At 38.3% G+C, this 25401-nt stretch overlaps 1 protein-coding gene across 1 annotated transcript; it reads left to right on the forward strand.

Annotated features, from left to right (window-relative positions):
* Nucleotides 1–1130: 1130 nt before the first annotated feature.
* Nucleotides 1131–22807, forward strand: suclg1 (succinate-CoA ligase GDP/ADP-forming subunit alph). The gene is made up of 9 exons (XM_085356966.1): nucleotides 1131–1195; nucleotides 3049–3149; nucleotides 6306–6422; nucleotides 6656–6868; nucleotides 7275–7332; nucleotides 9619–9702; nucleotides 12061–12212; nucleotides 15778–15966; nucleotides 21799–22807. Exons 1-9 carry the CDS (start codon nucleotides 1162–1164, stop codon nucleotides 21823–21825), a joined length of 975 nt encoding a protein of 324 aa, XP_085213092.1. The 5' UTR covers nucleotides 1131–1161; the 3' UTR covers nucleotides 21826–22807.
* Nucleotides 22808–25401: the final 2594 nt, after the last annotated feature.

Here is a 25401-nt window from a genome sequence, read left to right on the forward strand (position 1 = left end):
TGCAACAGTACACATTATCTTTGCTTTAGAATGGGATTTCCAAAGAAAGAAAACCTCGGCAGTTTTAATAGCTGAAGATGTCTGTAGATTATTTAACGGCTGTTTAATATTAATATTTTTATATATATATATATTTAAGGTGGTCTGGTTTTGTTGATTACAGCTGTGCATTGTATTCTGGATGTATCGGTAATATTCACTGTTATGTATCATTTTACTATATAAAAGTTTAAATACCTTTGTTTTTACTGTACCTGTGATAAACAAATAAAATCTCACAAAATGGCAATAATCTGTGTGTGTGTCCTACCTGTGTCCTGCAGTTAAAAATATCCTAAAGCCTCAGATGTATTTATATTGTGCTAGTTCAAACATCAATCGCCTCAATGTGTTTCGAAATATGGACTCCAAAAACGATGGTTTCACCTGAATCATTACTGTTACTGTTAGTAATGATCCACGCCTTTTTTCATACCTTGGCTCATGTGTTTACACACATGATTAATAGTGGGTCAACGACCACCTCCTAAGAGACAATCCCCACTAGAGTTTAAATACCCAGCACTCTCCACCTTTTGGTTTTATAACTGAAGAAGCCTCTTGGATGAGAGGCAAAACTTCTTCAACAAACTTAAATAAGTTCAGTTGCCCTATTTTCAAGCTCCTAAGACTGCCAGGACCTTGGTGAACTAGAACCCTTTCAAATTACTGCTGTTCCAAGGTCAAGAAACAAACATCTTAAACACAATATACAATATTTATTTCTGGCTCAGGGTCCTGTAAAGTGACATTCAGCGGCATTATCCACATCAACATGATCTATGCGCCCTCTAGTGCCATTATGGCACTGGTGCTGTCTTTCAAGTACTGTGTCAGAACTTCATTACCCATAGTTCATTGTGGGTTCAAGTATCCTACTTTTCGCCTGTTTTTTTTTTTTTAACCCCGGTGTTTGTGTAGCAACTGTCAAGCTCACCGCTTACTAAAAATAAATAATAGTAATTTATTTGAGTTAATACTGACAATTATAAATTCAGTGCAAATTAACGACTTGTTATAGTGCTTTTCTTTAAAACTCTCGATTCCACCGGGATATTTATGGTCAACTAAGATCCCTGTGAGAGGTCCTCAGTCTCCAGTGTCATTGGTGAATGACCGAAGATGTCTCACAGCAGATTGTTTGCTAGGCTGCTTTGTAAGTATTGTAGCAAACAATAGTTTAGTCATACAAATTGTTTGACAGTTTGCTTTCGGTATCGCACGTATACTTACCGTCTGTGTGCTCTACATTAGCTTTGCAGGCACGTATAGTTTTGCACCGGCTAGCAAGGCTCCTGTGGGTTGGCTGTCAGGGGGCTTACACGTTAGTTAGCCACGTTAGCCTGGAGACCGTAGAGGAATGCAGGGAAAACTCACTGACAGTTAGCAGGACCTTAGCCTTACGCTAAATAAAATCTAACTTTAAGCACCTACCAGCCTGCTTCCGTACAAGTGTTAATTGTTGATCGTTGATCTTTGACCTTGCATGTCTTGTGAACTACAACGGCTGTGTGTGACAGCAGGTTCATCAGCCCATGTTATCGAGCAGTAACTGAAAGCAGCTAAATGAACTTTTTGAGGCAGTTTATTTGCATGTTACTTTCTGACAGTTAAAAAAAATGTAAAAATAAGTTTGCGTTAGATTTTAGAGGGCGACATAACTTTAATTTAGTACGCCTTTCTTGAGACTTTAGCTAAGATGAACTTTGCTTATCTCACTGATAAATTGTGTCTTGTTGGGAGGTTTGAAAGCGGGCCAAAGTTCAGTTAGTCAGGCTGCTGGTTAATATTAGCCCAGTCACAAACACGCGTTAGGGCTGAACTGAAAAAGAAAAACAGGAATGATTTTGGGGCATTTGGGCTACAGGACAGTGTGTTCGGCAAAAGAAGCCTGTGAGTTTATTTGTTTTAGCCTGTAGAGATCGCGGTGTCATATTATTTATTTTGGCAGTGTCCTCTTAGTAAATAGGCTGCACCTTTATTTTTGAATAGTAGCTTCACAAAGTGAGTAAGAGGGAAGAAAGGATCACCACAAGACAAGCTCGAGTCTCACATGACATTGAAGGAACTGCAAGAACTGAAATAATAATAATTATTAGTCAGACAGATGCAGTTTTAATATAATTAATATTTGTATAGAAAACGCATTTCGAACTGTGTGTACGCACAATGAGAAAATACATTGTTTTTTTTCTTGCAGTTGGATGTGAATTGTAAAATATGAAACACCTAGCTACCCATTTGCTGCTTGGAGACTGATGAGCTTTAATTTATATTAATGTCGTCAATGTCACTATCAGTTCTTCTTATATTTGATTCTTTATTGATTTCCATGGTAATTTTCTGCTGTGAGGGGAGTTTAACTACATAGTCTTTTGACATTAATGCAGTAGTATAGTAGTAAAAGTGTCTCATAGCCATGTTGTGAGTAGTGCAGCATATTTCTCATTTTACCTGTTAGGTGAGATTATGTAATACCTACAGTCTTTGTCTTATCAGATGCCTCGCAGCATGCATAAACCTTGATTAAAGTTCTTCAACTGAGTCGTGACCTGCAGCTGCTGGACACATTGTTACACCAAACACTAACTAACTTGTAATGCCTCCGTAGGTTAACTAAAATTATCATAAAACTGAACAGAAGTCTTAAAAATTGAGTGGGGTTTTTTTTGGTAACATTTTCTGTAAAACATATCTCTGTAAGTCTTAAAAGAAAGTTTTAAATGTTGCTCAGCAACTTTGAAGGATAGTTGGAGGGTAAAAGATTGTTGCCAAAAACAGTGTGGAGCTTAGGGTTCCCCTGAAAGGTAAATATTTGATTAAACACTTTGCTGTCCACTGTGAGAAGAGTGGTTTAGGATCGGTTCAGATTTGAGAGAAACTGCAGTTTACTTGTTGCAAAACATGTCTCCTTTGAACAAAACAGGTTTAATGTGTAGTCTTGCCTCTATGTTAAGTTCTCACAAATAACAAAAAAACTCTGTTGTTCCCTTTTCCCCCGTCCATTAGTGCAGCACAGTGGAGTCAGACACTGCTACACAGGCACAAGAAAGAACCTGTACATCGACAAGAACACGAAGGTCATCTGCCAAGGTTTCACGGGGAAGCAGGTTTGGACTGAAAACCTCTCGTTGTTTTTGCTTCACATCAGTTTAAGTTACTGCAATCTTGTTGTGAAATCTCAGGTTTTCCTTACTGCACACACAATTCCTCATTTTTGTATGTCAAAGACTTTCTGTATGAGTAAGATTACCAGAAGGACATTTTAAAAGTGCATCTCCATCAGCTGTAAAAATCTCATTCTTTATTTCTGCCTAAATTCAGTTTTGTTTTAATGGCACAAGTTATGTCAGTGTAGTTCAAGTTAATTTTATGTTTACAGCCTAATAAGTCTGTTGTGTCTTAGAGATTTGTCTCAGACCTTTTAGCATTAAAACCTTGGCTAAGATGAAGAAAAGCTCCTGCATTGTCCTAAGGAGAGCAGAATCCTTTATTACTCCTTAACAACCCAAACATAGTCCTTACTCTATTCTCTCAGGGCACATACTCATGTCAAAACAGAGAATCATAATTTCACTAACAATTTGAAAGTTGTTTAAAAGGTTTAAAATGGAATCAAATACTGTACTGTGCAAAAGCCTTGGTCTGCTGGTCATTTTGTTTTGTTTTGTTGGGAAAACGGAAAGTAAGTGCAGAGCTTTATTAAAACATGTGCAAACATTCAGGGAATAATCAGGAATAGTTCTCCAGGCTTCTCGAAGGTTATTCAAAGCTGTTTTGAATGACCTTCTGATGTTAACTGCTTTTTGTTCTGTTCTTAATAGAGTTAAGGTCCAGACTCTGAGGATTTTCCTGTGTTCATAAGTCCAACACTTATGAATTGTTGGCAAGATTTCCAACACCACTGGCTGAAATGCAGCCCCAAACCATGACACAGCCTGCACCTGCCTTAAACCAAAAATTTCACACGTGGATTCATCACTCCATAGGACTCTTTTACATTTGACTTTCAATCCAATTCTTGTGTACCTGTGGGACATGACTTCCAGCGAGTCTATTTCTGATGAGGCATCAGTGATCAGTTGAGGATCAGCTGAAGGGCTGGTGCATGTCTTTCCTGGATTTTTTACATCCAGACTTTCGGATACTCTTCATATGCTGTAGAGCTTTAAGCTTTGCCATCACTACAATTTAAAACAGTTTTTTAAAAACTTTTTTTTCAATGCTATGTAAACACAACGCTGGTTTGTCCCTTGAGCTTTGTTCATAGGTCAGTGTCAAGAACTGGGCTATAAATGAGTGAAAAAACATTCAGTGTCCAAAGAACAGCTTTGAAAGACCTTCAAAAAGCTCAGAGAAGTATTGTTCAAGAGCACCTTAAAAATACAAGAAAGCCTGGCTCCTTTGAAGTAAAGTACAAAGAAATAAGGGGTGGCTCAAGGCTTTGCGGCACTGTAATAATTTAAATAGTTAAAGTTAGCAAAATGTAAAAGTGTTTGGTAAAAAGTCCCTGATGCTAAGTTTGTGTAAATGCTGGAACACTTGATACTGCTGTGATTCTGCTGTTTGCTGTGGATTTTGTGGATTTGTTTCAGCCTTATAAATCAAGTTTGATCCTTTAATTTTTCCAGCTTATTCTTAAATAGAAAATAATTTTCATTTTTAATTTGACTTGTCTCCCCCCCTCCCCCCAACAACTACCCTTTATCATGGTTTTAACCAAGCTTAACTCTGCTTGGCAGATTGTTGAGCCTTTGATTCATTTATTATTTTTTCCGTGCATGAAAAACCTTATGTGATTTGCTTTGAAAAGTGGCAGTGAAGGAGAATTACAATCTTCTTGGCAAGTGTGTTCAACAAGCCAGAAACGTGGACTTCACAGATTTATATTCCCCCCGCCCCGCGTCCTTCCTCACATTTCATTTTTCATCTTCCATTTTCTCTTCAACATAATAAAAGGTTGTTAAATATAGTTCTAGTGAACACTCTGGGTAATTAGAAAAGGATGAGAAATGAAGCAAGTGCTATTGAGTGCACATTGCCGTGTCTTCCTGGCTTGATAAGCAAGTCATTTTTCAAAATTATTGTACCAACATTTGCGATAATAATGACCGGCAAAAACAGCAAAGTTAGCAGGGTGAAGAACTATATTACAAATGGGCGGGAAAATGCTGATTCATAGCTTCTAATTCCTCTTAATAGGCTGGTTATAATTTTTACATTAAGGTCATTTATTTGCGCTTGTAGTTACGGTCTGTGCTGCTCCATCTACATTGTTTCAGCCTCTCGAGTGATAATTAACTGACTGCACGCAGATAGGATTCGTTCAGCAGAAAATCAGTTCGGTCTGAATTCATGAGCTCATTTTCTGCGAAGGTGCAACTGAGGTTCAGTTAAATTATTCTTTCACAGATCTACAAAATGCATTGTGATCCCTTAGTGTTACTGCGGCTGTATCCTGTTCATTGAAGTAAGTCTTAAAGCATGTGTACGGCACATATATTGTTTGCCAGTTGCTTTCAGCTCTTTATTGAAACTGTAGTTTGATCATGTGAAATATTCTAAATGTTCTGTTTACGTGTAGGCGTGGAAGTTAAAAGTGTCTTACTAAAGTTACAGCATTCACAGACTGTTATAAACAGCCCATTTGTGTTTGCAGATCAAGTATTAGTGCATCATAATGTGTATACTCTTGAGATTTAACTATGCTTAACCCGATGCTTGAGCTAGGATGTCTGAGATTATCATATTTTACGCGTTTCTATGGGCAGGGTTGAAGCAAAGTGGTGAATCGCTTTCCTGCGTGTCTAGAATAAAATGCACAAACCTTGGCAGTGCAGCACGACATGTTCTCCGTGGCCCACATGGAAGTGACAGTGTGTGAAATATTTTGTAAACTAACTTTCTTGGGAGATATTTCACACTCTGCGCTGGCGACTATCCAACGCTGCTTTTGATTTGTTTTTCAAATGTTCTGCTAGGAGATTAAACTTAGCTTACATCATTACTTATTTGTCAAGATCATTTAGATTCCTTCTCATTGAATATATTTACCGGTGCCTTCACCCCCTGCTAGAATCCAGCCTAGTTTCTGTATTTATCCTTTTTCTCAGCAGCACCGGTGATTAATCTTGGATGGCATCATATTTCCTACTTCCACTCTGTCTGCAATGATATCTCAATGTTGGTGCAGTAGAAGTGGCTGTACCCATTTCATTACACATGTGTACACAAACTGATTGCGCTCTCTTCCTCTTCACTTGTAGGGGACGTTTCACAGTCAGCAGTCTCTCGACTATGGCTCCCAGTTAGTTGGAGGAGTTTCCCCTGGCAAGGGTGGCAAGACCCACCTTGGCCTGCCAGTTTTTAACTCTGTGAAGGAGGTGTGTGTGACTCCTTGTCTAATTGTGTTGTAATTGTGCTTATTGCTGTTGTAATTCTTTTTTAAAAACAAGAACTAAAATATGTAGTTTGTATTCTTCCTACTGTGATCCTTTGCAGATGGATTTTTGTAACGTAACATTAGGTGGCACTGTTTCATAACTTGAGAATGTCCCTCTTTTTTTTTTTCTTTTTTTTTTGATGCAATGCCAATGCCTTTTATTCTTTGCTTCAGGCAAAGCAGGGCACAGGGGCAGACGCCTCTGTGATTTATGTACCTCCTCCATTCGCGGCAGCAGCCATCATTGAGGCCATTGACGCAGAGATACCTCTGGTGGTGTGCATCACTGAGGGCATCCCCCAGCAGGACATGGTTAAAGTCAAACATAAGCTTCTGCGCCAGAGCGCTACTCGCCTCATAGGCCCAAACTGCCCAGGAGTCATTAATGTAAGTGCATACATAAATACACAGCGGAGGACAAATATACTTATTTCTATTTCCTTTTTTTTTTTGTGAGTGGGGGTGGCTGAGAGGGTTGAAAGCCCAAATTCCTTCTCATGGACTCCCTGAGATTTAATGCATTAATAATAACAGTGATTTTTTTCCTTTTTAATATCATGGGAGTTTATCCAGTAGATAAAATGGAGAAAATGACAAATGACTGTCTTTTTAAAAATTGTTATTTATTATATTATTATTACTTATTGTTATAGAAGAAAAAGTTTAAAAACAGGTTTTTAAATTGTAAAAAATTACAATGAAGTAATAATGAACTGCAAATGTGAACTGCAAAAAACAATGTGTTTTGTTTTAGATATACACTGAAATATGTGGGTTTTATTTGTTTTCTCAGCCTGGGGAATGTAAGATTGGCATCATGCCAGGCCACATTCACAAGAAAGGAAGAATCGGTGAGTGGTGATGTGTCTAAGGTCACACAGGCAAAAGCTTTAAACATTAAGCATAATTGAATATAACTTTAAAATGCCAAAAGTTAATGTATTTAAGAATGTGTGAAATCTAGAGAGCTTACATGGTGTTGTATGCCCTCACTGGCTACTTTAAATGGGCACACCTTGCCAGTATCAGGTTGGACTCCCTTTCAACTTCAGAACCTTCTTAATTCTTCATGGCACAAATTTAACAAGATGCTAGAAACATTTCTTAGAGATTCGACTGCTGTAACAGAAGTCAAGACTTCTCAGACCAGTCAACCTTTTTTCCCCAGTCTTCTGTGGTCCAGTGCAAATTGTCACCACAGTTTCCTTTTTTCTGTTCATGAGTGGTATCTGCTGCTGCTGTAGCCCTTTTGCTTCAACGTTTGAAGAGTTGTGTAAGAGATACTCTTCTGCATACCTTGGTTGTAACGAGTGGTAATTTGAGTTACTGTTGCCTTCCTATTAACCTAAGGCAGTCTGGCCATTCTCCTCTGGCATCAACAAGGCATTTTCACCTGGAGACCTGCCTGTCATTGGATATTCTCTCTTTTTTACACCATTCTTTGTAAGCCCTAAAGATGGGAATCCCAGCAGATCAACAGCTTTTTTTTTTTTTTTTTTTTTTTTAATACTCAGATCAGTACATCAGGCTATTTAAAAACCATGGATCGCTCAGATACTTAAAATCACCTTTCTTTTCTCATTCTAATGACTGAGTTGCTGCCGTGTGATTGGCTCACTAGATATTTGTGCTAACCAGTGTTGGTCAAGTTACTTGAAAAAAGTAATCAGTAACTAATTACTGATTACTTCCCCCAAAAAGTAATCCCATTACTTTACTGATTACTTATTTTAAAAAGTAATTAATTACTTAGTTACTTAGTTACTTTTTAAAAACACGATTTACAACCTGAAGAGGTGATAAAGCGATAGATCTTTCAGCCCAATTCTACTTTTTCTGCATAATCCATCATACAAAATGTAATCAAATGGAAAAGTCTCTTTTTTTTTTACTTGTTTTATTAGTTTTATTCTTTTAACTTTATGCATCAAGCAAAAATGTAATTATCTGCAACATTCTCTGACTTGAATAAATTAGTTTAATATTTAAACCTATTTTCTGCACATTCCAGCACATAAAAGAAAATATTTTTTGTGTTTACACTCACTCTTTCAAATAGATGCAAGTAAAACACAGCAGAAAATAAATAAAGTCAAAGACTCAGCGGTCCTGTTGCTCTATTTTCACCTGTAAAGCAGGACTGGGGGTAGGCGGAGGTTTACCCTGGTGCAGGTGTGCTGCGGTCAGTGTAAGAATCCGTGAGTTTCTCTGTGAGTTTCCCATTACGTCGTTGCGCACTCGGTGCTTGCTTGGAAGTTTAGGGGGTTTTTTTGCTGTAAAAAGTTTTCTTCCTACGCACAACGGACACTAATGTTTTTGTCACTTTTTATGGAATCAAACTCAAAGTAAGGTCAGTACTTCCACGCTTTAAACGCTGCACGCTCATACTCTCTCCCACAATCGATATGTGATCCACTGTTGATCTGCACACAGCTGTTGTCACGAACGTCGCACTCGCTTACGTCACTGTCATGAGACATTCTCGCAAAAAAATCATGGTTTTAGTAACGCAGTAACGCAGCGTTCCTATGGGAAAGTAACGGTAATCTAATTACCGATTTTGCAATAGTAAACCCTTACTTTACTCGTTACTGTAATCTGATTACTTTTTTCAAGTAACGCGTTATTGCCCATCTCTGGTGCTAACTAGTAGTTGAACAGGGACACTCAATAAAGGGGTCAAAATTCAAAATGAATAACACTCACCTGTTGGTTCAGGCTTCTCCAACCACAGTCATTAAATGGCTGAAGAAAAACACGCTGCCTTTCTTTCCAGGTTGAAATTTTTTTCCTTTTTTTTTTTTTTTTAAACACAGCACTATTTAGATCTTACATCGAGCTCCTGCTGTTGACAGCTTGACGTGCAGCATGTGCTCCCGGCTAGTGAACCTTTACAGGAAGTCTGTTATATATGTAGTAAATCGCCTGCCATTTATTATTATATTTTTATTTTTTTACCGCAGCATAGAGGGAGCAGCTGTTATGATGGTGATCCGTTTTGTATTTTATGTCTTGGTGAAAAGATGTTGACAAAAAAATGGCAGCTGCATTTTATTTTATTATATCACCTTTGACCATTATTTCTTTTAATGATGTTTAACTGTAAGCAAAGAAACCTAAGAAGTTCTTTCTTTCAGGCATTGTTTCTAGATCGGGTACCCTGACATATGAAGCTGTGCATCAAACTACGCAAGTAGGCCTGGGCCAGTCACTCTGTGTTGGTAAGCTACCAATGACTTTTGGCATATTAAGTTTAAACTGAACACGCAGTGCTGTTGAATGCATTTTTATATCTGTGCAACATAAAACAAGCTTTTAACTGCTCGAAGTAGATGCCAGGGAGATTTTGTAGGCATGAACAGAGAGAATTTTATATTAGTATGTGCTGCATTTGGTTTGAAGACATGCTGGTCACTTATTACCAAGCACTCAACATCACAGCCTTATATTTAATTTAAACCTCACTGTGAATGTTGGCAGGACCTTAGACGTGATAAGATATTAGACTTTCATCTTTAATAATTACTCCAGAGATTAAATTTAAAAAAAAAAAGAATATTTTACAGGACTCTGTAGAAATAGGAAGGTGAACTTGGAAGATCACCTTGCTCTAAAACTCATCAGATGCTAATACATTTCAGCAAATAGCTCAGACGTTTTCTAATAAAAAGGCACTTTTCTGATCAGTGCTCAGAATATTCCTCTCAGATCTGAGCATTAAAGGTGCTGCTATCTTTGAAGAGCCCTATTGAGATCGGACAGATCCATTGAGTGGCTCAGATGGATATAGAAACTTACTTTCAAAAGTCTTTGTCCTGAAAATCTTAAGGATAGTGTTTTTCATCTCACTCGCTCATCTATAGCCGTACATAAAATGTGATTGTGTACCATATATCTTAAATATATCCTTTTTTCTCTTAAATTCATGCTTCTTTTGTTTTTTTTAGGTACATCTCAAAAAAGACAATACTAGCTTTTACACATTCTGTAAAATAATGACACATTTATTACAAATGTAGCTGGTAAATAAAAGCAGATAAAGGATTGCAGGTAATATCATATTTTCTGCATATCTCACATGTTTATGTGGGACTTTCCATTAACCCACCCATCTGTTTATTACCCTACTTTCTCTACAGTGTCTCATAGCCTTGTTTTAATAATTCATTGATTTACAGCATGGATTAACAACACATGCTGCTTGATAGCACAACCTGTGACATTTTCCCAAACTCTGTTTCCCGCTGTTTAAAAACCCAGTGTATTCATTCGTCAATTTTGTATCGCTCCCTATTGTTATTCACAGTATGAGCATCAGCATGTTTGCTTTCTAGGAGGCAGCTCAGAATATCTGTTTAGATTTTATTAGAACATCTTGACATTCAGTAACGACACAATCACATCCAGCTCTGTTACATCTTGGCAAAACATCAAAAGATTAACTGTTTTACAAAAACAAATTCTTTTGGCCAACTTGTGTGCCACCAGAAAATCCATATCAAAGAGCTACTTGGACTCTGGAATTAAATGAAAAACAACTTGGCTTCATCATTATTTAGACATTTTAATTATGGAGTGTCCTCTAGCCAGACTTCATAAAGCTAGTGCCGCAACAGTATTAAATATTGTAGAGTTCATTAAACTGAGTTTATTGGTGGGTCTGCTCGTGACTTCTGAAGTTTGAGTATGACCTAGGGGCTACAACAAATTACAGTTAATGCAATATTTAATATCACTGTCATCTTTGTTGCTGTTAATGTGGGTGCGCTTTGATTAGTATGCATGTAATTTTTTTTTCTTGGTGTTGCCAGGTTTTCTAATGGTGCGAATATAAATTAAGAAGACATTGAGTCTGTGGAGATTTGTCTTGTGGAGATTTGCCCATGCTTTTGTAGATCCTGATGGAAAGTATTGTTAAAAATGATTATTGCACCCTTGTGGTTTTCAAAAGCTTTGTAATTTTTGTTTCCTGGATATGAAACAAAAGACATTAAAGTACCACGCAGAGATGCAGATGATTTGGGACAATTGAGGTAAAACTGAAAAATGATTGAGAATGTTTGGTTTTTTTGACTCTGTCCAGTTGAACTTTTTTTTTTCTCCCCTAACAAAATGTCTCAGAAATGACTCTGCAGTTAATTTTATAGAGCTGTACAGCGTTTCCAGCTCATTGCTTTAGCTCTCTGTCACTGGTCAGCACTGGCATTGCAAGTAGTAGGACATTTAAAGGATCTGTGTCCAATGTTTATTTGTTGTGCAGAGTCAATTTTGCCCTGCTGAAATGCTAAACTAGAGCTTAAAAGTCACTTGATATACAGTATATTGTACATCATTTGCTAATCAAGGCACTGCTCAATGAAAATGAGACCAGATTTACAGGGAAATTAAATCAGTTAATATTAATTGTTGTGTGAAACAGTCCGGGCAAAGCATCCCCAGATTATCTTGGTAGTGGTTATCGGATGTTGTTGACGTGAAGCTGGCTTCCAGCGGCTGCTTATTTGATGAAGCCTGAACAGCCATGTGATCCTCCTTCACAGGCATTATCATTATCAAGTGTTTGCTTTGTCTCCTGCAAGGTATTGGCGGGGATCCATTTAATGGCACAAACTTCATAGACTGTCTGGAGGTGTTCCTGCAGGATCCCAAGACGGAGGGCATTATTCTTATTGGAGAAATTGGAGGAAATGCAGAGGAGAATGCAGCAGAGTACCTGAAACAGCACAACTCTGTAAGGAAATGACACACTGGACACCCATAATCTCACTTCACTCTCCTGCTAATATCCCCTCACACAGCGCTTCACCTTAACACATATATCTGTTCTTATAAAAAATGTATCCTTTTCTGAATTAGCTCTCAGTTATGCCCTTTCAAAATATGTCAGCTCAAGTGAAGACTGGAAGCCATCATATGAGCTATGAGCGTGAACGTATCTTCAGGCTGGCTTTCTTACTTCTCTGTGTCAGTGTGATTTGTGTGATCAAGATAAGCTGACAGATGGGATGAAGGTATGATTCACAGGACATGTTCTGAAATCAGCAGTGCTGATGAACAGTGAACATTTTGTGAGACCACATATGATAAAGAGTCGGGTGAGGATTGACTTGTGTATCCCAGTGGCTGTGAACTTGTATATATTTAAAAAATAATTTTTTGTTCGGGGTCTGAATACTTTTAGCCTGTTAATTTTTCCGTGTGCATGTGTTTGCTTCTGTGTCCACGTGCGCGCTTATGGTGCTCTCGAGCTAAGAAATGAATTTGATTTGCCCTCAGCTTCTCTAATGCATGCAAATCTCCTCCTGGCGTCTCAGGAGAATAACTTCTCACACTCTACAAATAAAGTACAAACACCCACCACCCAATCACCCAGAGTGTTGACAGGAAGGGACAGTTCAAATGAAACACATGCAAGAAAAAGCCCAGCAGAGCGTGGGAGTAAGCTGCAGATCTCATGTTGAAAGTTAGTTGTGTAGAACATCGTACATAAAATGGCATTCTTTAACTGTAATAGTTGAAAAAGGGTAGAAGGATATCTGAAGACATTGTTTTTACTTTAACTCAACTTTTCTAGATTTGGATACATTCAAATTCAAGTCACTGATGCACTGCCAGCGGTGTGCTCCCATAAGTGAAAATGGCAGTGTCTGGAATAAGCAGTAGGCTACCTTAAAATAAAATGTTAATACACGTAAGTATGTTTTGCTTCTGTCAGTATCTTCTTGGTTTTAATCGCAGGGTGGAAAACTCCAAAACCTGGTCCAGTAAACTTTCAGTTTGATTTGAAACTTGGATTTATCTAAAATAAGGTCTAAGGTGAGTGGAGGGAAAAAGAACATATCAAATATTATTGTTTAGTGTCAAGCACATTATAAAACAGGCAATGTGCGTCATCAGGGTAGCGTAGGTGTGATTTGATTAAATTTGATTGACAGCAGTGATATAAGCGATCAACCCACCTTATGTCTTGTTCCAAACGAAATCCCACATTTAAGCATTAATCTTACACATCTCTCTAATGGTCATTGTTTGATATTCTGGTATTTGGTTTGATCTCCTCTGATAGATTTGTGATTTTTCAAAAAGGCTCTTATTTTTATTAATCTTATTTTGGATTTGAACACAGATGCCCATTCTTAAATGCCCCGTTTCGCATTAGCTTGACAAATTGTGCCACATTGGACACGTTGTGTATTCAATGCCCATTGAAATTAAAGGTTGAGTGTCATGATTGATTTATGTTATGCAACATTTAATAAATTGATCTCCTGACGTGCGAACGACATATTAGACCAAAAGGGGAGAAAGTATTGATTTCAGTATCCATCAGTGTTACAGCTGAGTTACTGCACACTATTTTGTCTACCGCTGCTTTAATTCAGTGAAATGCAAGAAAACAAACTCATACTTCCCACTAGGTTCTGCTGTCAGATTTTATGATGTAGGGCATATGTCAGCATTAAGCCTTCATTGGTGTTGATGCCCTCTATTGCCAAGTAAAAAGTGGTTTTATAACATCACCTGTATCAGCGGTTTATCAATACAAGAGTCTCACAGGCTTTCTAACAGAAAAAGGCTTTCCACGCCATATTAAAATTTGGGTCATACATGCCAAATACGTCATAGTATTTGGCACCTCGACTACTGTGGTGGGTATGTATAAATAAAATGTCCTCACCCCATCTCCACTGACCTTTTAAATAAACATTTTATTCTGTGAGGAAAAAAAAAAAACCCTGAAAATGAAGGAAGGCTGTAGTTTGGATGAAGTCTGAAGTTGAAGCGCTGGCACATGTTATTTACACCCCGCCCTCATCATGTTGGTGAGGCCACCTGCGTGTCCCAGTTTTACTTTTAAGCTTATGAAAACAATTCCTCAATTTAGAGCAGGGTATTTTGTGTTTATAGAACAAAGGCGTTTTCCAGTCATGTTGGCACAGAGGAGGTGTTAGAACGTTATATTATGCGATTGGTCTCATAATTAAGGTAATAAATCTGTACAGCTAACAGTGGAAGACAAAAGACGGGTAAAGGGATATTGTAATATGACACCCTTCCCTGTATGAGTTGTTACTTGGAGCCTGGGGAAGCAGGGATTAATGGAGTAATTAAACCTCTTGCGTTTGAGTTAGATTTAAGACTTGATCCACACGAGGTTGGTTTGTTTATTTAGAACGTGATTTGACTCCTGAATACTGAGTGGGCTGTTTGTGCTAATTTGTTTTTATGCATACATTTTCGATGCATAGAGCAGATGCTTCCAACATATTTAGAGCACTTTAAAATGATGTTCCCTCCCTATTTTCATTTCCCTGTTAACTATTCAAGTGTTAATGCCTCATTAGTGGTGCATTTCTGAGCCAAGGTCCTCAGCATTTCCCCGGCTGGTATATGTCCTGTGAGTCTTAATTATCAGAAGTCATCTCTAGTATATATTAGTAGCTGCCATTTTGTTCCTGCCAGTGTCAGGTTTGAATCTGAAGCTGAAATGGCAGTTTGAAGTGGGTGTCTTTGAAGGACCTCACTATATTGCTGTAAAGGCTGTAAAGCATGCCACATTCACCCTCTGAAAGCAGCTCACCGGATGAGCCACAGCCTCTGTTGAAAGCACAGGACTAAGGCTGCGTGCGTGCACTTGTGTTTGTTTGTGCGCTAGTTTAAATTTGTGCATGCGCACACGCACCAAGCAGTCCTCTGCAATTATGTTGTTATTCCTAAGTATGAAATATTAGCTGCTGTTCGTGTGTGTGTGTGTGTGTGTGTGTGTGCGCGCGCGCACACACACACACACACACAGTCCCCCTTGCTAGTTGTGTTATTGGTGAAGATGAAATATTAGCTCTCTTCACCTTGGAAATGATCTTAACTGTTGAATGTATCATCCATCAGTGAGAAAGCAGTATAAATGGGTGCTGAGCTAATCAGTGCCTACATGACTAATTACCATTTTAGAAATGAGATGATATGAAACGGCGGGAGCCTGAACCCCTATCTGGTCATACACCAACCCATGCAATTAAATGGCTTGATTGACCCTTTTGTTTTAATATTGCAGACTGAGACAGAGATGGCAGGTTAGACAAGCCTGTTATCATGGGATTCTCTAATAGGAGGACAAGGGGTGTTTCATTTCTAATGAATGAATAAAATGCAGGTGCAGAAAGAGGATTCAACTTTTCTCTTCTTGTGCTTTCTGATGCTATTTGCATCTGACACTTTCTCTTGAGCAGTTTCCCCTTTTCTGTGCATCTTCACCCCATTTTTATGTTCCGATTTTCCTTTTCCTCCTTTTCCAGGGTGATAATTCAAAGCCTGTGGTATCCTTCATCGCTGGTCTAACTGCTCCTCCTGGCCGTAGAATGGGCCATGCTGGTGCCATCATCGCTGGCGGAAAGGGTGGAGCCAAAGAGAAGATTGCAGCCCTCCAGTCAGCTGGAGTTGTAGTCAGCATGTCCCCTGCTCAGTTGGGCAGCACTATGTTCAAGGTGAGTCACTTGGACCAGTAAATATTCAAAGGCTCAAAGATTAGTAATCATGAACAGTGATGGAAAGTACGGCTCCAATGTGTCAGTGGTTGATAACTGTCAGAAATGACTGCAGGCAACTTTAGATCAGTTGAGAACAGCAAGCTTTTTAGCTAGCAGTGCCATAAATAACAAATGCCCAGGTGGGTGTATTTGCATGGTTTTGTCATGGTGAAATTAAGCTTGATCCAGAGCTGGTATTTGTTAGAGTAACCCAATTTTGTCGCCTAAAATCAGAGTCTTGCTGAAAATGAAAGGTGAAATTACATTGTCATGTTTTTGTGGTTGTAGTCTTTAAGAAGTTAGTTTAACAGTGTTGTCTCTAAGTTGCAATAAAGGGCAAAAACCACATCAATAGTTTGCCCGTGCGCGCGCGCACACACACACACACACACACACACACACCTTCCAAACACGTATACACACATTATATATACAAACATTTCAAACCGAATTCTCTTGACTGTCTGGAGTTTTCTCTTTATCTATATCTCTATTTTTTAAATTGATCATGAATCCACATTTTAAACATTTTTCTACTGTTCTGTGTTTGCAAACTAGTTGGTTAATGAGAGTCTGTTTTAGAGAAAAAGCCATAGTTATTCTTTCTTTCTTTCTTTCTTTCTTTTTTTTAGAAAAAAATTATCTGTCCGCATCTATTATCATTATCAGTATTATTCAGATTAAAAACTTTAAATGAAATGTATGATGAGTTCATAAATTATGATTCAGTGCTATATATTAAACTGCTAAACCATTGATCAACAAGTTCTGCTTCATCCACCTACAGCAGTAAAATGCTCAGGGAGTCCAGGACAAACTTTGAATAAACTGCCCAAAATGCGTTGGCAGAGACATTCAGAGTCATTCTACGCTCCAGATGGGTTGATTGCGTTAAAAATTTTAATCTCGTTAATTGTGATGATGGCGTTTACCCGTTAGTGTTGACAGCCCTGAAAAAGAAAAAAAAAAAGTCTCTATAGTAAGGGATATAATTTTGATCCCTCCTGAATTTTTAAGTTTGGTCACATAAAGAAATTATTATTGTTATAGCTTTGTTTTAATGGAGGGAGACAGAAAATCACTGCAAAATTATTTTTAATTAATTTTGCTTGTCATTGATTGAAATAAGTATTTGATGTGACTTAGTAGTTGGTGGAGAAACCCTTGTTGGAAAGCACAGTGGTAAGATGCTTTCTAAGGTGATCACCAGGTTTGCAAGATTACAGGAGGGATTTTGGTTCACCCCTCTTTACTGACACTCTCTAAATGATACTTGGCAGCTTGAATCTTCACAGTATTTCAATAGGACTGAGGTCTGGAGACTGGATAGGTTCCTCCATGACTTTAATGTGCTTCTTTAGGCACTCCTTTGTTGGCGTCTTTGTTATATATGATTTGGGACATTGTCATACTGGAAAACCCACGACTAGGTATGTGTGTAATTAGTCGACTAGCTGACGTTTAATCTAATTGGTAAAATTGAATTGATGGCTTATGTCGGTAAACTGTCTTAAATGTTATGCAACAGTCTGTCACCAAATGGCGCATTGTTGATGAGAAAGCCATCAATCTGTTAATCTAGCTTTCTCCGAAAGGTGGATGGTCTCTCCCTGAGCGATAGGGTGAAGAGTTCAGTGCTTTGCGAGGGGTTCAGAGTAGAACTGCTACTCCTCCACATCGAAGGGAGACGGCTGCTTCTTGGGTAAGGTTTTCCGGTCTGGGATATCCTACCGCGAGGAGGCCCTGGCTTAAACCAGTAGTCTTCTGCAGTCTTTTGACAGCTCTTTGGTCTCACCTGTGGTGGTGGAAAGGTTGGAATAGAAGGAAGAGATTCTGTGAACAAGTGTGATTTCTAAACATACTGAATTGTGATCAGGGGTATCTGTAATTCATTGGCATGTGTCCCCATGAGGCACACAAACTGCAATCCGTTGCTTTGGGAATTCTGGCTGGGTTTTAAATACTTTACCTACATACTGTACATGCATACATATATACAAATCTATTTGAATTTCATTGAGTGAAAAATGCATTTTTTTTTAGTTGTTCTCTCTCTATTAAAACAAAACTGCCACAAAAATTAGAGACTATTAATGTCATGGGCGAAGTTACAAATTCAGCAGGTGATCCAATAAATAATTAATCCCCCCCATGTGTCTGTGTGTGGATCAGAGCTGATTGATAGTTAAATTTAACAGTATCGCATGATATGAAAATACTTATTGCTGGAATATTTAGTCATTGGTGGGAACGGTGTTAAAAATGCTTCGCTTTAAACAGAAGCAAGCAGAATTCTTATTAATTTAACTATATCCCAAACAATTTATGTCACACTTATGTTTTTTCAGATACATGCAATTTAAAAATTAGGACAAGAAATGCATAGAAAGCAAAAAATTATGATATCTACCCCATGCATAAATATGTGGTTCATTGTTTAATGTAGAACTATAAAATATACTTGTTTGCATTTATTTTATTTTTAAAGTTTATGCAATGTATCAACTAATGAATAAACATATTTTAAGCATAATTACATGTAAGTGAAATTGTGATAATTCTTCTCTTTAGTTTGCAGACCAAAATATCTTGTGATCCTGGTCACTTGTATCTCTTATCACAGTTAATGTACTCATGTAAGGAGGTTTATTTAGTTATTTATCTCTTCTGAGTAGCAAAGGCTGAGATTGAACTTTTAATATGCTATAAAGAAAGGCAGAAGAGAAGGGCAGAAATTAATAAATGTGTGTTTACTGTGGCAGAGTTGCTGGCATTGCCTCTTTATTTCAGTTTATCTCTAGGGAAGAACTGTTAACAAGATGTATAAAAAGTGAAAGCATGTATTACACCCATTCATCATCTTATACTTTCATTACCACTGCTGGCACAACTGCACGCAGATATAGATTTACATGACTTTCTTTCCCAAAGTTTAATTCATAATCATTGCGTGTAATGATGAAAAACGTGCTGCGTGGTTGCTCATATTGCTGCACGTTGTGTTCATACATCTCTGTTAATCTCATTGACCGCCTTAATCGGAGTAATAACATGTAAGAGAAGAAAGTAGAAATAATGCTGTCTCCGCAGGCAGGAACAACAACCGGGGAATTACTGTGTCAGCTGACCTGCATGAACCTGAACATCAGGAGTCCAAACGTGCATCTGCAGAAATCTATACATGCGTCATCAAATGCAATCAGATGTTATAACAGTATTTTGTGAGCTCGAGAAAACTTTGACATTTCAGAAGGGCCAAGGTTTCAGTAAAATCTCTAATTCCAAGTGTTAATAATAGTTTAACCTCTTAAACATCTTAATGGAACATGACTGCTTTTTGTTCCCACTCCAATCCTTGCACCATGTTCATCATAAGAATAATCAAGTTCAGACTGAGAGCTCACTTGTAAGTAGGACACAGTATACTAATAGTGCCTCCTTCTGTCATTCTGTGTGTAGCCATTTGAAAATTTAGTAAAAGTAAAAAAAATAATATTAATAATAAAATGCAGCAGAATGAGGAATATTTATTCCTCGGGTGTAACTTTGGTCCTTTGTTGTCTAATGCATGTTAGACAGGAAAATGAAACTGAACAAGGTGTACATCTTCAGCATCAAGCTGCACTAACGCACTGAATCAGCGGCTTTTTTTCTATCAGACGGGGGGTAACAGGATGAAGATTAGACAACGACCAGTTCATGGCTCATTTTTAACTAGATATAAAGTCATAGCCTTAAAAGATTTAAAGCCTGAAGTTTTCTCTTTTTTCCTGATATTTATTGTGGAATATTTTATTCATCTTTACAATTTGTTTGCTGCACCTTCTTTCTCACAGATCTCAGGATTGTGATCATCCTTTTAGTGTTTGTGCCATTTTTATTGTTTCAGCAGTGCTAGGACACCCTTTTTATTTCTTATTCAAGTTAACTAAAAACATTTTCTTTGCATGTACTGTATGTTTTTGTTACAGTACAACTTCTAAACTGTTGAATCTCCAAATAACATTAAACGCCCAAATTAAGGGGGAAAAGAAAATCTTATGTGCACCCCACTACAAAAAAAATCTTCAACAGAGCTGCATGGATGTGGTTTTTATCATGCAGTATTAGTTATAAGCAAACAACCTTACAAATGTCATGAGATTCCTTTGTTGCTGAACTATGTGTGTGACATCCATTTCAAAACAATCTCTGCCCACTGCAGACCAGCAAGAAATGCAAAAAATACAATAAGCTCCTGTAGGTTTCCACGTCCCACACAAAGCCAAAAATTAGTAGTAACACACTCGCAATGATAAACAAAGGCAAAATTTAGTTGCGCTGGGTGCAAGGAGAAGAAATCAGTAAACCTATATTTATCTGAGAACAACTTAATTTATATGCAAAGGAAGAATAATTATGACCTTTTACTTGTTTACAAAATCACAGTATTATCTTATCCCGCTGATAAAGCTGCAAAGGTTTATGGAGACACAAAAATATCGAATCTGGATTTTGTTTTTGTAATATATTTAAAAGTTAAAGCAGGCGTGCTGACCATATTTACAATGCCTGCTTTCTTCATGTATCCGCGCCCAAGTGTCACAGCTGTCATTGCTCGCTTGTAAAGGTTTTGCTTTTCTTTCACATTACATGTTCGTCTGCTCTCCCCAGTTTCAATCCAGGCGTGTTCTCACCTGTCGCTTTTGAGTGGCAACCTCTACTTTGCTCATTTTTACTCCCCCTCTTGCTCTTGACTTGTCAACCATTAGACGCTGTCTCACAAAGAAGGCTTCTTTTTTTCTTCTTCCTTTTTTTTTCTCCTCCCCCTCCCTCACAGACGGCTCTGCTTTCTTACCTTAGTGCTATGATTCCTACCTTTGAGTTAGTGTCTGTTGACACGGACCAACAAAGCATCTGTCTGCTTGTCACAAACACCCCCTCTTGTCTTTCTTGCCACTCTTTCCAACCCATTACCCTTTTTTTGTGTCCTCTAATTTTTTTTTCTTTTTTTTCCTTTTTTTTTAGCCAAAAGCCTAACCTCCTCCCCTCTTCTAATTGTACCTCATCTGTAAAGCACAAACTTGGTGAACAAGATCATGGCTCCCCAGTTCCCTCCTCCCACTCCATCTAATTGTTGCTTTAAAGAATGCGCTTGCGTTGGCTACCGAGCATTTTACATTATTCAAACACAAGCCTGTTTCCTCCTGAAGGTGGCAGTAGACCTTCAGGTATCCAGACGCCACAGAGGAATAGGCCGACATGTGCATGACTACTTGTGTGTTCTGTAGACCTGATAAATGACTTTTGCATTAAGTTACTTTCCTCCTGTGGAATGGAAAATTCTCTGGGAACGACGTATTCTATCATCCTATGATTTGTGTGATATTTCCCAAATTGAATATGTAAATAGCAACATCCTTTTTAATGGCTAACATAATGCTTTCTCATTTATAGTCACATGGTTGGACCGTGCTGATAAACAGAACAACCATAACCACGCATAAATCAGATTTTTGCAGATGGGTAGTCCCTATCAATCAGAGGAAGTGTGCTGTTTTAATGCTGGCAACTGGAACTTAGTGAGATGTGCGTGCTACATGATTTGCACTCTCCAGGAAAAAAAAACAAAAAAAAAAAACAGGCACTCCACAGCTCTAGCCGCCTCTGTTTTCCCCCTTCAACAGCAGATCTGATACATGGGATCAAAACAGAGCTGAGTGAATTCTGCATGAATAAATCATTCACGTCTGTCTCACTTCATGTCACGTTGTTTCTTTTCTTCTTCCTCTGTGTTGTCCATCTCTGCAGGAGTTTGAGAAGAGGAAGATGTTGTAAATTGCGCAAGAAGGCAGCTGACCTCTTACCCCCTGCCTCGAAATTGAGATGAGCAGCCTGAGTCTGGAGGTGGATATGCCCCTACAGTGTCTGTAAACCCCGATTATTTCAACTACGATACGCACACGAAGTGTTTATATTGTAATTTCTGCCATGAACTCATACCTTGCACATAAATGGAAAGAATAAAACAGTGTTTTACTGGTATCCTAAAGAAACCATTGTACACTATGAAAAGCTTTATGGATGTTTTCCTTCTCCATACAATGTCGGCAGCTTACGGATCGACGCCACAGTGATCTGTTTCGTTCTGTTCTGCTGTTCCTGCTCTATGATGGATTTCATCACTAATTTCACTGGTTGCCCACCCGAATAACAAACATTTCTCATATCATTTTGTCAGCTGTGTCGCCTGTACTTTCACGTGGCATATGTAAGAAACAGATGTGGTCTCCTTGTAGAACGGCATTGCTGTCCCTAGATTTTTAGGCATCATTAAAGTAACTCGAGAAGTACAAATCATCACTTAAATGGGGATGCAGAAGGTGCAGGCAATGTGGTATAGATACAGAAACAACTGCCAGGTGAGCATTTATGACAAAAGTGCTTCTCTTGCAATGTTAATAAATCCCACTTCTGAAAACGCCTCATTTGACTGCCATTGTAAAGTCACTGCATCTGGTTTCAGTTTTGACTCATTCTTAAGGAGAAACGATGATTAGGCCAATTGATTATTTCGTTCAGAGATTAGAAGTCAAATTTACCACATTCAGTCATAAAGTCGAACACTAGTATTGACTAGTATCAGCTTGTCAGTGCCAATCTTTGAGGGAGAGCAGGAATTTCTGAGATTACAAAATAGACTAAGCTTTTGTTTCACCTTCCATTTTTACTCAACCTCTCTTTGTTGGAGCGTGAACTGCTCTGAGGTTTGTCGAGAGTCAGTACCACAAATATGTCCCTTGAATAAATTGTGAGCAAAGTGTCCTTTAAGTTCTTTGAAGCGTCATTTATCCTCAAGTCACTATTGAATGAAAGGACGTGAAGAGAGTGGAAGTCGTAATGTCACGTCTATCCAGGGATGGTCTCCACGAGTATCTGCAACTCAATGCAGTATCTAATGTAGCATTTCCTTTGTCAGTATTGAAAAATGAAGCCTGTCCTTGCGCTTGACTTTAAGACAACACCCATAATCGTTAATCTAAAACCTTCAACAGATTTCTCTTCTCTCCGTTAGTTCGTGGGCACGACTCTTGCGTCGTGACATTTATCCACTGAACATCCAGAGGTTATGAGGAAAATTGTTGAGTGGAGGCATCTAAGCTGAAAAATATTAAATAAGTAAATAAAATGAACACTTAGCCAAGTGCACTGTGTGACATACTAATGAGGAACTTCAGTTCAGTGGTTGGATTTTTAGTTATTAGCATAACAAATTTCATTTGGGTTGTGTAATAGGTTTTCTTACCTCTGGAACAAAACGTAAAACTTTCATAATGCATGATTATTTTTGAGGCTGCCGTTTTTCCCAAGCTTTCTACAACAGTCGTGTGTGGTGTTTGAGTTTTATCAAGCCAAGGTAAAGTGAAGCTTTGCTCTGAATGCTAGTATTTTCTAAGACTGTATATTTGAGCAACATACAGCTTGTGTGAGCATTCACAGAAAACTTTCAGGTTTTTCTCTGATCAACACCAAGTCAACTTCCACAAAAAGTTGCATGTTAAACCGACACCTCATTACTGAACACAAGGTGAGTGTGGAGCGGGTGAGAGAAAATGAAAGGGGAAGATAAGGTTACAGTTGGTTTTGTGCCCACAGAATCTATTTAAATTAACTCACTGGGAACAAAAGTGTGTAATGAAGCATATAAAGCCCTACACTGGACATCTTTACAGCCTATTCTTATCTGCTCCACAGCAGTCAGCCAAGGCAGATTATTATGTGTAAACATTGTTAACAATTACTTTTTAATCTGCATTAGTGAATTAACATAATGACTGACAGTGGCACAGAAAGCTTATTTGTTTAGAGGCTCAGAAGTTCCTTCTTGTACTTCTGCTGTGTTCTGCTTGTATGCAAGAACTAAATCGGGCCAAAGTTAACCCTTTAGTGCAGTTTAACTGCTCCGTCTTTAGGATTTACTCAACTTTATCACAAGTAACAGCAGGTTCAAAATTAAAATGAACTTACTTTGGAAGCTGGCTTGTTTTCATCTTGTTAGTCATACAAAGCCCTTAAGGTTAATTTCCTATGGAAGTTTTTCTAGTTTAGATGATAAACGTTGTTTACTATCTCCAGTCATACTCAGAAATTTGGACACAGCGGCGGCTGTGGCTCGGGAGGTAAAATGGATCTACTAATAACTAATCGAAAGATCAGTGAAGTATCTATGGGCAAGATATCGAAACCTAAGTTGTCCCCAATACATCCAGTGGAGTGTGAATTTGTGAATGTTAGATGAAAAGCACATTGGCATTGAAAAATGTGCTTGTAGAGTGTGTGTGTGTGTGTGTGTTTGTAAATAAATGGGTGAAAGGCTTGTAGTATAAAAGTACTCAGAGTAGAAAAGCACTATATTAATTTTTTATAAAGCACCTTTCACAGACATGATCCCAATAATTGACATAATAAATCTATTGAAATTGGTTTGGAGTTCAGTGTGCTCAGTTCATTTTGAAAACATCTCGGGTTGTTTTTTGGGTTTCTGTTTAGTTATCGGTGGACGTTGCTTTTACAACATAACATGCAACCTTTGACTCCACTAACAAAGCGGCGTTGATGACAGCTGCATTTGATGTCATTCTTTGGGTGGAGTAGCTGGACGGCCTGAGCTGACAATTTATTCCCTCAGACCAAAGAGTTAACTTTATTCATAAAGCTATAAATGGCTGAGTCAAGTCCAGCAACAGACCTGCAGCAAAGTCCTCATTACCAAGAGAGTTCAGCTGACTTCAGCCGAGTCAATCGTCTGAGCTGAAGAAACAAGAATATTCCTCGGAGCAGGCAGCAGCCCTAATGAACTCAACAGGGTACTCTGCAAGTGCCCTTGTGCACGCTGTAACACCTTATAAGAGGAGAGGTTAGCAGCACCAAGGTGCCCAGCATGTAAATCAGTTATTTAATTAAACAGTTGCTAAAGGCACAGACCAGGTAAATCTTGTGTTGAGTTGTAAAGGCTTTTCCTTTAAAAGTATGCTCAGGGAAGCTAACCGGCAGTGTGTGTCGGGTCATTAACATTCCTATTGAAATGTATCTGTGGCATGAGCTGCTACCTGCCAATTAGGATAACAGTGCTTAAATACCAAAAAAGCTGTGCAATCTGGAAGCGGTGCAGGTGCAGGTTAGATTTGTTTTGTTTTGTAATTGCCCTGGTTTGTTGGCAGCGGTCTTCAATGAACTGCTAATCGGTTTAGTGTCACATATTGCTCCTTTCAGCCTGAAAGTGCCAGCGATCGTTATCAGATTGTTTTATTGATAACATTGAACGTACCTCCTGCAGTGTCAGGTTGGCGCAGTCTCCATTAAAGCATCGGAGAGCAGTAGTAGTATGGACCAGAAACGAAATCACGGGGCTTG

The sequence above is a fragment of the Diplotaxodon limnothrissa genome, linkage group LG6 (genome assembly GCF_057381915.1).
Source record: "Diplotaxodon limnothrissa isolate DT_005_m linkage group LG6, D_limnothrissa_male_GT1.1, whole genome shotgun sequence".
In the NCBI taxonomy this organism is placed as follows: Eukaryota; Metazoa; Chordata; class Actinopteri; order Cichliformes; family Cichlidae; genus Diplotaxodon; species Diplotaxodon limnothrissa.

Coding starts and splice junctions, on each gene's coding strand:
- suclg1 (XM_085356966.1), top strand. CDS start 1,162: ATGTCTCACAGCAGATTGTTTGCTAGGCTGCTTT. Junction 7,333..9,618: donor TCACAAGAAAGGAAGAATCG/GTGAGTGGTGAT, acceptor TCTTTCTTTCAG/GCATTGTTTCTAGATCGGGT. Junction 15,967..21,798: donor TGGGCAGCACTATGTTCAAG/GTGAGTCACTTG, acceptor CCATCTCTGCAG/GAGTTTGAGAAGAGGAAGAT.